Genomic DNA, 14,097 nt, shown 5'->3' with positions numbered 1-14,097 from the left:
GGTGTTTGTGAGCCATTAGAGGAGTGACACTTGTGACTCTAAGCCTTCTAAAGTCAATACAAGGAGATTTGGGATTGTTATTACTACATAACAATCAAGGTATGTTCTTAAACCTAATTACATGTTAATATGATTACTTGCATGCTAGAATTAGGGTTTATAGTCTTGGATTCAAAGCATGTACAATAGAGAAACCTAGATCCAAGCATTAGGGTTTGTATGAGCACATAGGATGTCTTATGACCAAAACCCATCACCTTCTTCCTCACAAATAAGATCGGCGCTCCCCAAGGCGAACTGCTCGGCCGAATGAAACCCTTGTCTAACAGCTCCTGAAGCTGTGTAGACAACTCCTGCATCTCAGGGGAGCAAGTCGATACGGTGCTTTGGCTATCGGAGCCGCACCCGGAACTAGGTCGATCCTGAACTCAACCTGCCTCTCTGGAGGTATCCCCGGCAAATCCTCGGGAAACACATCCGGGTAGTCACGAACAATAGGAACATCATCAATCATCGTCTTGCCCTTCTCCCGGGCATCCAAGACGTAAGCTACAAAACCGGCGCAACCCTGATGAACATAGCGCCTTGCCCTTGCGGCGGAACAAAAGATCGGTCCTCGCTGGGGCCTCTCGCCCTGAATCACTATCTCTCCCCCACTGGGAGTGCGAACCCTCACTAGCTGAAGCTCACAATCAATCACCGCCCCATTGGGGCTCAGCCAATCCATGCCCACAATAACTTTATTCCCACGCAGGGGAATAGGAACCAGGTCCACTGAAAATTGCTCATCAAATATCTAAAGGGAACACCCTCTATGTACTCTGCCGACCCTCACGGTCCTATCATCTTCTATCTCAACCTCTAATGGACAATCCAGCTCCCCTGGAGCTCTGCTAAACCTCTTGCTAAGCGCAAGCGATACAAATGATCGGGTAGCCCCCGAATCGAACAATACCAAAGCAGAAATGTCGTTCACAGAGAACGACCCTAAATAAAACATACCACATAAGTAATACTCAATCGATATAATAACAATTAAAGATGAAGGAAAGATTCATACCCGTCACCACATCAGGAGTCGCTCGCGCCTCCTCTGCTGTCATCTGAAATGCCCTGCTCTTCGCCACTGGCGCATCAGCTCGGCCCTGCCGGCCATCCGTAATCCTCAAGGTGGCAGGGGCAGGTGCAACCACCTTCCCTGCTGCAGCTAAGCTGGGACACTGGGACCTTTTATGTCCCCTCTGATTGCACTGAAAGCAAATCAGATCTGATGCTGTAACCGTAGTAGCAGGGGCCGTACAATCCCTACTCAAATGCCCAGTCCGACCGCACTTGTAGCAGCCGGAACTCCCTGCCTTGCACGCCCCCTCGTGCAATCTCCCACACTTGCCATACCAACCGTGGTTCTGCTGACCCCTAGACCTATGATCTGAAACCTTAGGCTTTTTGCCCACACTGCCTGAACCCGAAACCGCCTCCGGTTTCCTCTTCTTCTCCATCTCGAGATCAATCTCCCTCTCTCTAGCTCTGGCAATCATGTCGTCCAGCGTTTTACAACTGGACCGACTCACAAACATGCGGATGTCACTCCGCAACATCTCATGATAACGGGCCTTCTTCATCTCCTCATTGGCTGCATACTGAGGAACAAGAAGGGCCCTCTCCCTGAACTTGGTGGTGATCTCCGCCACTGTCTCTGTAGTCTGGGTAAGGTCCTGAAACTCCCTAGCTAACTGCTGCACCTCAATGACCAGTGCAAACTCCGCCCTGAACCTGGTAGAGAAATCAGCCCAGGTCATGGCATCCAATGCCGCATCATCCCCGATGGCATGTCCGACCTCCTCCCACCAATCCCGTGCCCTGTCCTTCAGAAGACAGGACGCCAATCTGACCTTGTCCCCCTCGGGACACCTGCTAGTGCGGAAAGCGTTGGCCACATCCGCCAACCATCTAGTACTTGCTATGGGGTCCCACGCCCCATGATAGTCTGGAGCCCCGCATGCCCTGAACTCCCTGAACATAAGTGTGCGCGACCCCATCACGGCCGCCATCTCAGCACGGAAAGTACTCAATCTCTCATCCATCAGCTCTAAAATACCCTCCTTGATCGAACCGAAGATCACAGGAGTCTGCTCCAGTATGATGCGGGTAACCTCAGAAGAAAGGAACTCTCTAGTCTCCTCATCCATCTGCCCGACCTCCGGGCCTGATCCCGATCCTGATCCCCCTCCGGCATCTGAGCTGCCGACTGCTGGTCTCGGACGCAAAACTACCATTCTGAAACATATCATAACAACATCAGAACACTGAAATATCTCAAGGGATCATGATACTACTACTAGCTTCCTGTTCTTGTCTTGGCCTTCCTTGATTCGAGTACGGATCCTCTGCTTTCAGTAGTATGGGCCCCTACTACCTTCCACATCTATCCGTACTTTCCTCAAGAACTGCCTTGACTCCACCAAGTCACTTCTATCGCTGCTATTCTCTGCTACTCTCATCCTAGGCTTGCCCTAGAGAAAACTCAAGCTCAATACGACTGGTCCTCAGCTGCTGTAAGTCTCCTCGTAATGTCAGTTAGCCACCACCTAAACACTATCACATGTGATGAGGATCGCATAATCCTTCAAGTAAAAGATCCGTCCCTACAACGGTTGGACTCAAACAAGAGATGCGCAATAGGGCCAGTTCCAGCACTCTGAGATTATTCAACCCTGATTACATGTGGTGTGACGTGTCCACCTAATGGCTAACTCCCATGACTCGGAACCCCACCAAGCACGAAGCAAGCAACATTCGGATAAGGGAAACAGACTCAAGCAAAGCTATTCTTATAACAAGAAACTGTACTGGCATAGGATGCTAAGCTCATACTATCAGGCATAACCTAAACAGGCTATCCTACTGCTGTCTACTCAATTCTAGCATGCAATACTCATAAAGCTGTAACACATAAGCAGGCACATAAGGCATTCTCCTAGATCCTTAGTCCTACACTAGCATGCTGTTCTACTGAAACTGAAACTAAACAAATAACTTGTATGGGTAATTTGGGAGTACTTACTTGAGCTCGGTTGACCGCATGCACACACCTCTATCTTGTTAAAAACAATTCTTTCTTTCTAAGTGCTTTCAAAATTCTTTTTGTAAAACATTTTTATTTTACTAAAATCTTTTATTTCCCTTAGTTTGAGTTCAGATACACCCGGAAGTGTATCCAAATCCCTCAAACCAGGGCTCTGATACCAACTTGAAACGACCCAAAAACACGACCCAAAAAATTTTCGTTTTTCCATATAATCAAAACCATAATATAAGTATCATAACATAAAACATACGCGATGTATCCCCAAAACATAATAAAATATTGTGCGGAAAACTGTATCATACTACATCAACCCAAAACATCAAGAGACATCCCCAGGATAAAAGCTATGCTGTGGTGTGTGCGATGCTGTCACCCCGAGCTCTTCCCTTTGCTTGCAGAAGTACCTGAAACCAAACTGAAACTGTAAGCACGAAGCTTAGTGAGCTCCCCCAAACTACCACATACCATACAATAACATATAAACACATATTGGGCCTTGCCCACTGCATCGGGCCGAAGCCCGGAAACTGCATCGGACCGAAGTCCGGAACTGATTAGGACCTTGTCCCCTGCATCGGACCGAAGTCCGGAACTAACTGCATCGGACCGAAGTCCGGAACTGACTGCATCGGACCGAAGTCCGGAACTGACCGGGACCTTGTCCCCTGCATCGGACCGAAGTCTGGAACTAACTGCATCGGACCGAAGTCCGGAACTGACTGGGACCTTGTCCCCTGCATCGGACCGAAGTCCGGAACTAACTGCATCGGACCGAAGTCCGGAACTGACTGGCTGAACATGGCATAGCATAACACATCAACTAGCATAACACATATACGACATGCTACATCGGGCCGAGGCCCGGAACACATAATACTTAACACATAAAACATAGCACATAAATCCTGTTCGAACCACGAAGGCATCGACATGCTAGCTACTGCATCGGACCTAAATCCGGAAACTACTGCTAACTGAACGGGCCGGCATTCTGGCCTTAGACCCGTTCCTACTGGAAGGAAACTCACCTCGTAAGCTGGCTGCTGAGTGTGTGGCTCGGGAAGCTAACGGCGGCTGCTCCTGAATCTCCTCGGCTACAAGTCCATAAACACACTCAATCAAATACTAAACACTGCGCTTGGGGTAGAATGACTCTTTTACCCTCGGTCAAAGTCAACTCTCTTTTGGGCTGACTCGCCGAGTTGGGCCACCCAACTCGCCGAGTCCTACTTCTCACTTTTCACTCTTACTCGTTGCTACTCGTCGAGTCTGGCATCGACTCGACGAGTACCCTCTTGATCCAAGAACTCAGACAATCTTCATCCGACTCGCCGAGTCGTATGAACAGACTCGACGAGTTGTTCTTGATCCCAAGAAGATTGCCTTGGACTCGCCGAGTTGATGAACAACTCGCCGAGTCCCTCCATCACTGAGTTTACCCTCAACTCGCTGAGTCCACTCCCTAACTCACCTCGTCCACTCGACACTGATAAAACTGAAGGACTTCGGGACTCGCGACCCAACTCGTCGAGTCGTTCTTCCGACTCGCCGAGTTGCCGCCATGCAACTGATTTTTACTCGATTTTGTTTGAATCCAGTGCATACAATTGATAGATCTGAGTCCAATAAGCTGTTTTACCACGTAAAGTTTCCAACTTTACGTGCACAACCTCATGAATAAGGGAAATAAGGCTAAAAGATGCATAAAATGGGTAGATCTATGGTTATCATGCAATATAACTCCAAAAAGACAGTAGATCTGGGCTCTACAACACCCCAACATTCAGATCTATAGCTATTTCGACTTAATAAGACGTTCATGCAAGTGTAAGGCTTGGAATAAGCATCAACTAGCTCTTAGGAGAGCTCTAATGGAAGATTAAAGCATATAACAAGATGGAACTCCGAAAATACCTCAATTAACTCTGATTTGGCCTTGGATCTTTGCACTACCACACTTCTCCTTGCTTCTTCCTTCTTCTCCTTCTTCACACCTTCACAAAATGGCACCAAAACACATATAAGCTCTTCAAGGGAGGTTTAGGGTTCTAACACTGCGTTCTCAGGGTGAGGGAGGCGAGGATGGGGGCTATAAGGTGGTATAAATAGTGGGCAACCCGGGGATTTAGGGTTTCACCCAGACGGATGGACTCGCCGAGTCAGGGATATGGACTCGCCGAGTCCCCGGCTCACGCGTGCCCTCAGGCGCGACCCTACTCGGCGAGTCAGGCTAGAACTCGCCAAGTCCCTCTTGAAAAACTCACTATAATTACCAATAAATCAACATACCGGGAAGTCGTTACAAATTATCCTTCAGTGGTTTGGAATTTGTGATTGAACAAAATTGATTAAGAAAATCATGAAGATATTGACTCATTTTTGCGATTACAATTGAGCGACTCCAACTTAAACAATCATCAGATGTAGAATAAAGAAGATGACCTAGCAAATCACTAAAATCGTGAATTTAATAGCAGAGATTTTGATAGGAGAGGATAATTGATAAATCAATTAATATCAATCTCAAAATCACATTGATCTGGTAGAAATACATATCTATTCAACGCGATGAAGATCTTGATTTCCTGAATATGATGGTTTTAATATGAAGGATAATTGATCGATCAATGAATATATCCTATATCAACCATGATCTAGTGTGAGACTTGAAGATCGAAGGAGATAAAGATCCTGATTACGTGAATATGAAGCTAATTTTTGAAATATGTATGTTGATGATATGTTTAACCTAACAATGACTAATCTGCCATTAATTAACAAATCAGGTGATTAGTAAGTCTTAATCACGTTGTTTTATGAGCCATAGGATCAATTTTTATCAAAGGCTAAGATGTTGTCCCTATGTCTCACAAAAAAAAAATCTTGGTCTCAAATGAACCTCTACCTATATATATATATATATATATATATATATATATATATATATATATATATATATATATATATATATATAGGGAAAGGATCAAATGAGAATACCTAAAAGGTTGAGAACGCGAGAACAGTTCTGGACCAATCAATATATATAAGGGCATATAAGTAATTGCATATTTTAATTAAATTAAAATAAAACCAAATCAATCAAATTCCCTTAAATTTAGGATCAGTTACCAAAAAAGGAGATATTTGATTTTTTATTTTTCTTATTAATAAAATATAAAAATAAAAAATAAAAAAATAAAAAAACATTTTTATCAAAAAAAATTAAAACTAAAATAATTTGATTTTTTTTCTTAAATTTTTTTTTCTCATATTTCACGTTTTTTTTCAAAAAAATTAATAAAAATCCAACCCCAAATAAATACATTTGTATTCATAAATGAATTTTTTTTTTCAAAAAAACTAATACTACTGCAATCACAAATGGATACATATCAATTTACAAGTAATCCACTTCCTTTCTTTTAATCAACTGAAAAGAAAAGGGGTGTAAAAATTATCATTTTTTCATAAAACAATACATTTAATCATAAATAAGTACACTTATACATTGATATTTACAAATGAATGCATTGTTATTAACAAATGAATACCCTGATATACACAAATGAATAAAACAATAGCTTTAATCATAAATAAAATACATTCATTAACACATGATTGCACTACTATTTACAAATGAATACATTGTTATTAACAAATGAATATCCTCCTATTCATAAATGAATACCCTTCTCACGCATATCATCAAACAGCTTATGTGCACAACCTTTTACCTTGAATCTGATTACAACTTTGTGTGGCTATCTCTTCCATCAATTGTAAGGGCTACCACTTGAGCCTATCGAGTTCTTCCAAATCAAGCAAGAACAAAAAAAAAATAAAAATAAAAATAAAAATAAAAAGGAACCCTTGCCTATTTTTGAATCATTGTTGCCCTTCTCGATCACCAAACAACCCAATTTCGGGGCTTTGTCACCGGAAACCAATGGCAGACCCCACATCCCGCTGCTTCCATTCTATTTTCTTCTTCTCTTCGACTAACTTTATGGAGTATATTGTCGACTGACTTGGAATCGGGATGGTCAATTAAAAAGTTAAAATTAGATTTGTGGACTTTTTGGTTCCAATGTCTCACCTGTGAATGTAATCAGAAAAGAGGTCTTGGAATCGTAACTCATATTTGCAATTGGAATCGAGCCTATGTTTGGAAAGCTTGGATTCAGGTATTAACATAGATTTGCAATCAGGAGTGTGATGTTCGGAACAAATGAAATTGGGATTGAAAACTGTTTCACCTGCGAACGATCGGAGCTTGCTAATCTGGGCTCGGACTCATTTTTCCCACGAACATCAAAGGTAAGATCAGATTCAGAACCGACTATTCACTGTTGGGATGTTCAATTGTACTCGGAATCGGGTTCTTGTCGGCTCAAAATCGGAATGAGATGTTGATCACCTAACATTTGTAACTATGTGCTCGGAACGAATGTCTGCTCGGAGTTAATTGCATTTTGGATTCAGAACTCATGTTGTGTTTCACGAGTAGTTTTGAGTCTGCGTTCCTTTATCATGGGCAATTGGGGAAGAAGACTATCGATTTACACACGGCGATTAGGTCAAGAGATGCAGAGAGTAATTATAGGAGTTTACAAAATTAAAGTAATGCTTATTTACTTTAATAGCCTTTATAATTTATTTTAATTTAAAAATTAAAATTTAAATGTATTAATAATTAGAAAATTAACAATTAAGAATAGCCACATATTTTAAAAATTAGATGGTCCAGATCTGTTCTCGCGTTCTCAACCTTTTAGGTGTTCTCATTTGATTCTATATATATATATATATATATATATATATATATATATATATATATATATATATATATATATATATATATATATATATATATATATATATATATATATATATATATATAACACCTTATTCTGTTAACGAGCTTAAACAAATATGTATTCTACCTTGATTAACTTTATAAATTAGATTATCACACATATATATAAATAAAACTAATTATTCATATATAACTAATTTGACTTGATTATGATTTTATTAAAGAAAAAAAAGTTATTAAAAATAAGTTATATTTATAACAAACTTTTATATAAATTTTACATGTGCATTTATAGAAATTGATACAAACATTTGTACTGGATCAGAAATCACCCCTAACTTTTAAGTTACTGGTGTTAACCGGAGGCCCTTCTTGTAAGAACTAAAAAATTATATGTAATAGTTAAGTTGAATTATGTAGCTTTCAAATATCAATCTAAATGTTGTAAGATTGAAATGGATATACGGGTAGTTTGGTTTTTTACGTACAAAGTATGAAATCTTAGTAAACTATGGTTCAAATATCTTATATCGAGTTTTATGATTTTGTTTTTTGAACGGTTGATTAGTGGTTAGATGTTACTTCATCAAGTTATTAGAATTTGTCAACGACAATATTAAAACTCGGGATATCCAATCTAAGAGACAAAACATTTACCAAGTGGACTAGTCTAATGTTAACGAGTTGTATGATCATTTAGTGCAATATCATCAAATTATTAGAATTTGTCAACGTCTGGATTAAAACTCGGGATATCCAATCTAAGAGACAAAGCATCTACCGAGTGGACTAGTCTCATATTGACGAGTTGTATGATCATTTAGTGCAATGGATGTATGTACAAGGGTGGAATTGGGAAAAAGTTCAAATTAGAGGAAAACATACCAAATACGGCTACACAAAAAGCGCCAAAATTGGACAAAAGAAAAATGCCACAATTAGACCAAAATTTGACCAAGGAAAAAAGGGATATATATACACTAAAGTCTCAATATTTTCATCGATTTGAGAAGAAAGTCATAAACTATATTTTTTTAACAGTAAAATCCTAACTAGCGGCAACACGTTTACCATTTTTATCCGGTTAGCTGCTAATTAGGAGTTTACTGTAAAAAAATAAAGTTTATGAATTTCTTGTGAAATTGTGAATTACGATTTTACTATCAAAAAAATAAATTTTGGAATTTCTTGTAAAATCATTGAAAATATTAGAAATTTAATGTAAATATCTCTTTTTTGGTTAGAAATTTAATGGTATGATAATATTTAAGCATAAGAGTTATTGATACATGCTCTGGTCAGTTAAATTCTATTGAAATTATTAATGTTTGCTTCTTGTTAAATAGTTTTTTTAATCTCAACAAACTGACATTCAAAAAAATATAGTTAATCAAGAAAGAAAAAAAAAAAAAAAAGAATTAGGGTTGTGTTGACTTTTTTTGATTCCTAAAAATAAAGAAATAAGAAACCAAAAAAACAAAATTGTCCTTCTTACCCTTTCTCCAAATTCACACCCTTTTGACTTGGAGTGTTTTGTTTGTGTTTGTACAATCTGTCATCTCTTTTCAGTTCAAGATTTGACAGTAGTAAAAAGCTTTACAAGACTTATTCACCCTCTCTTGCTCTCTATTTTGCATCTGTTTCCCCTTATCATGATTGTATCAGGTAAATATGTTGATGGTAAAAAAAACGGTAGTGTTGCGATGAAAATCACAATTAAAAGTTCTTGAGTTATGAAAATACACAAAAGTCCCAATATTTTCAACAATTTGACAAGAAAGTTCTAAACTTTATTTTTTTTACAGTAAAGTCTTAATTCACGATTTGAAAAGAAAATCCTAATTTTTTTCAAGTAAAATCCTAATTACCAGCTAACCAGAAGAAAATAGTAAATGTATCAAAAACTGCCGATAGTTAAGACTTTATTATAAAAAAATAAATTTTAAGAGTTTCTTATCAAATTAATGAAAATATTAGGATTTTAATGTATATATCCTAGGAAAAAATTACCTAGTTTAGACTAAGGAAAAATGGCCCAGATTAGACTAAGGGAAAAGGATAAATTTTAAAAAAAAAAAAAAAAAAAAAACAACAAATATTAATTTTGTAGTGTGGCCAAAATTAGACCATGGTGTGAATAGTTTCTTTTAGGATTGTTGAATAAATGAAATTATGAAATGTTGGTTTATAAAGATTTGAACATGTTTTAAAATTCACCAAGCAAGGGGTGTAAGTTTAACATAATTCTTCGAGTTGACTGCTTGGTTTGTTTCAAACTCTATTTTATTTTTTAGGTCATGTCTGTAGATATCCCGATCGTTCTTGTAAACCCTACAACCATAACACAAAAACAAACATTGAAAGTTCTTCATGATATTGTGGAGTTTAATTTATTTAGCAACCAACAAGGTATATGATTGCATAGGCACAGTTGAGCCAAATGTTTGGAAATGGTATTCAAGAAGATGATATTAATGTCAACACATTTTAATATCCAGAAATTTGGATAGAAATTTGGATAGTAGGATGCAAATATAGTCCAAATTCAAAATACTATTTACACAAAGTTGTTTAATATTAAAATTCGTACATCCTAAAAACATAATATAAAAGAAACATTCAAATTGAGTTTGTTGAGTTCATTTGTTAGAATCGATATATGATAGTGATATTAGAAACACATATTTCTTAATTGAAGTCACCAAAAAACCATTCAAATATATAAGTTAAATTACTTTCATTCGTTTTATATTTTCATTTATAGGTTTTAATTATATTATACATAAATAAATGATTAAAATTAGATATATAAAAAATGATTTTTTTAATTTTACATAAAAATAAAGTTATGACCCAAAATTGAATACCGAGCTAACTAAAGTTATGATCCAAAATTGAATACCGAGCTAACTAAAACATGCTTAATTTAATTGTGGAAAATATAAGTCTAATCATGGTTTTTGTATGTTGTGTATACTATATATTGTCTAATTAAGGTTTAACATGAATAAATAATGTTACGAGATTATATAATTTGTTTTGATGGGGCTTTATAGAATAGCATAAACAAATTTCCCCGTGGACTTGACTTTCCTTCTTGGGCTCTTGAGAGTAAAAGAAATAACCCTATGTACAACTTCCACATAAAAGGATACAATATTGTTAAATTATACTGCAGTTACCGAAGTTTCTATATATAAATATCTTTGAAAAAAGAAAAACTGTAAATGTCGCTTTATGTTCAAGACTATACACAAATACAAGATTTAGAACTTTGGCTGTTGATTGTAAAGCATACGTTTCTTCGGCTTAAAGATATACCTAGAACCATATATTGAGCCATATACATCCACCAAAAGAGGATACTGTAGTTTAGCATACATAATGACCGGTATAGCAGCAACTACACTGATAAGGATTGGCACCCATATCAAGTGGTCCTTATAAAGCACAAAAAAGCTGAAGCTAAAAGCAATCATCATGGTCATTATAGAAAGGAAAAGTGTCGCTAGACCCATCATGAGCTTTTGGGGTAATGATATTAAGAAATCTTGTTCAGCGTAACGAGATGTTAGGATAGATAAGAACATGAGGATTGAAGCTGCAGAGAAGATTAAAGAGATAGCATCTGATATGACAAATGCAATGAAGATTTCCTTTTTCATAAACATAGGATAACCAGTGTTTTGGTCATACCCACCAGGAATTGCAAAAGCTACTCCAAAGACTATGGTGGCGATAAGTGCAGCAACCACCATGGACTGATTAGCTGTTCCTTTCATCCAATCTTCACCTTTGGAAACTAAATCTTTATGGTTCTTGGTGAATAACTCACGTGGTGTTAAGCCAGCTGTATTCTTTCTCTCTCTATAAGAAGGTGGGATCATACGCTCTACTTCCTACACAAAAAGATAATTAAATATGAAATACCCTTCGAAAGATAATTAATTTATCCAAATGCAATAACACCAATGAGAAAGAAAAGAAATAAACCTTGAACCACAATAATTCTCGTTGCATCTGAAATGCGACACCAGTGACATCCTGAAGTCGGTTTTTCGGTGCATATTTCCCAACCAAATGAAGCATATTATTTCCGTCTGAATCTTTAAGAGGAGTTATCTGATCCTTCATTGAGCCTATCTCATATAATAGATTGTAGATGCTCTCATGACGATGAGAGACAGCGACATGAAATATGCTTTGGCTATTATCATTTTGCTTCCATATAAGATCAGGATATAAACGAATAAGCTCCACCACAAATTTAGTGTTCCCCATTTCTGCAGCAACAAACAGTATTCTAGAAGAATACGTTGGATTGCCATTCTTGTCAAGCTGTAGGATTGACTTTCCATCTTTCATGATCATGTCTTTGGGGCCTCTGAGTAAGTTGTCAACGTCAACGGTAGGAAGTTTCATAATATTTTTCCAAATCAGTTTTAGTAACTTCATGGCGTCGGTTTCCTTTTCTTTAGGTCCCCTCTTCACACGAACTAGTGTCAAAACTGAAAACAATAATCAGAGATGAAATGTACAATGAAGCATAATAGGTAATAGAGATCGATACTCACTTGAGTTGAAGATCTTTTTATAAAAATGCGGTTTTTTAACCTCAAAGGCATAAGGCTTTCGAGCCAAAACTCCAAGTAAACTCCCACTTTTTGCAAGTTCTGGTAGGTCAACCAATATCTTCAGTGCGATATCTACAAAAAGAGGTGATAATCACTTAATGGATATAGGAAGATGAACAACAAAACATAATAATGCTTATCAAAGCTTACCAAAAAGATCAGCCTCAATGCATCTTAAAACGACCCAATTCCGATCTTGAGGTGTCCAAAAATCACCATCCATTTTATGAGAATTATCATAGAGATAACTCACAGTGTCATGGTGCCCAAATAATGCAGCCATGTAAAGGGGCATCATTTTTTGACTACCAGCTATGGTCAACAGGCTCTTGTTCTTATTCACCATAATTTTAGTCATTTGGAGGTTTCCAGCTGCAGCAGCCAAACACAAAGCTGTATTGCCACTCTTATTTTGAAGCTCCAAGTCATCTTCTTCCATCAATCCGACAATAGCTTCAACAAACTCGGTGTTTTGGGCTGATGTTGCAATGTGAAGTGCAGTTTCACCATTAACAGTGATGCTAAATCGTACGAGCTCTTTTCGTTTTGTGATGATGCGATGTGCAGTTTCCCAATCTCCATTAATTGAAGCTTCGTATAGAGGAACACAAGTATCGATGTAGTCTTCTCTTACTTCAAAATAGTTTCCAAAGTTAAGTCAATGCTCGATTCATTCAAGAACAAGTGGAAATGTCCTTTCGTAAACACGATTCATTATAAAGAACTAAAGATGCTATTCCTAATTAGGACATACCAGAAATTAGATCTTCACAAGGGAGATTGAGTGGTGGTCGGCGTAGGAAAGTTTGTGAAGTAGTTAATTTCCGTGGTGGTAGTGGGGGAATTGGTGGCACCGGAGTATTAGAAGCAGCAGCTGGTGGTTGCCGGGCATTTGTAGCAGCCGCTGGTGGTGGTTGCCCGAAATTTACAGCAGCCGGCGGTGGTTGCCGGGGATTTGGAGCAGCCGGTGGTGGTTGCTGCGGCTGCTGGTGGCTTGTTGGAGCTAAACCTGTAGGTGGTGTGCTCATGTCTTCAATTGCTTGCTTAGTAAACTGCCCAATGAAATCATTAATATATATAACTAAAATGGGATCATGTCAATATGATCAGAAGTTAGAAAATACCTGAAATTGTGAAAGTGGGTTTTAGATCGACTCCCACCCTTTACAATAATGTCTGATGTGTTATTAAAGAAAATGTAGACGTGAATTTTTATACCTACAGAATATAAAATGATATTTTATTGGAATATGATTCTTTTATATTTCAAGTTGATCATTGGAACACATTCAAAAACCAACTTGTCAGTTGGCAGTGTCATATACATTATTGGCTAAACATTAATGGGTAGGTGTGAATCAATATCAAAGATAAAACTAATTATAAATAATAAACAAATTGATGGTAAAATAACATTAAACATCTATGATATGATTTTTTTTATTCTATTGGAGAATTGGTTGTGAGACGTTCTTTATATTTTTTATTACTAGTAGTTTTAGCAACTCTCTTTGACTGGTTCATCATTTTCAGATTGTAGGCAATGTTTAATTTGATAA

The 14,097-nt window shown here is 37.6% G+C and overlaps 1 protein-coding gene across 2 annotated transcripts; it reads right to left on the bottom strand.

The window, feature by feature from the left end:
* Window positions 1–11,082: 11,082 nt before the first annotated feature.
* On the bottom strand, window positions 11,083–13,783 carry LOC145032796 (uncharacterized). Of its 2 annotated transcripts, none has more exons than XM_078981728.1 (6): window positions 13,663–13,783; window positions 13,293–13,590; window positions 12,689–13,171; window positions 12,479–12,610; window positions 11,898–12,412; window positions 11,083–11,803 (listed from the first exon to the last, which is right to left on the bottom strand). In XM_078981728.1, the coding sequence occupies exons 2-6, from the start codon at window positions 13,564–13,566 to the stop codon at window positions 11,171–11,173; spliced, it is 2,037 nt and encodes a 678-aa protein (XP_078837854.1). In that variant the 5' UTR covers window positions 13,567–13,590; window positions 13,663–13,783; the 3' UTR covers window positions 11,083–11,170. The 2 variants fall into 2 exon arrangements, with proteins under 2 accessions (XP_078837854.1, XP_078837863.1); XM_078981737.1 differs by having other exon boundaries at window positions 11,898–12,400.
* Between the last annotated feature and the right edge of the window lie 314 nt (window positions 13,784–14,097).

The sequence above is a fragment of the Lactuca saligna genome, chromosome 1 (assembly GCF_052625555.1).
Source record: "Lactuca saligna cultivar CGN05327 chromosome 1, ASM5262555v1, whole genome shotgun sequence".
NCBI classification, from domain to species: Eukaryota; Viridiplantae; Streptophyta; class Magnoliopsida; order Asterales; family Asteraceae; genus Lactuca; species Lactuca saligna.
This window is presented reverse-complemented; position numbering and strand designations above follow the sequence as displayed.

Excerpts from the sequence above, each read along its gene's own strand:
- LOC145032796 (XM_078981728.1), bottom strand. The coding sequence starts at position 13,566 with ATGAGCACACCACCTACAGGTTTAGCTCCAACAAGCCACCAGCAGCCG. Across the intron at positions 12,413-12,478 it reads TAAAAAGATCTTCAACTCAA|TTTTGACACTAGTTCGTGTG; the intron begins GTGAGTATCGAT and ends TATTGTTTTCAG. Across the intron at positions 11,804-11,897 it reads GAGAATTATTGTGGTTCAAG|GAAGTAGAGCGTATGATCCC; the intron begins GTTTATTTCTTT and ends CTTTTTGTGTAG.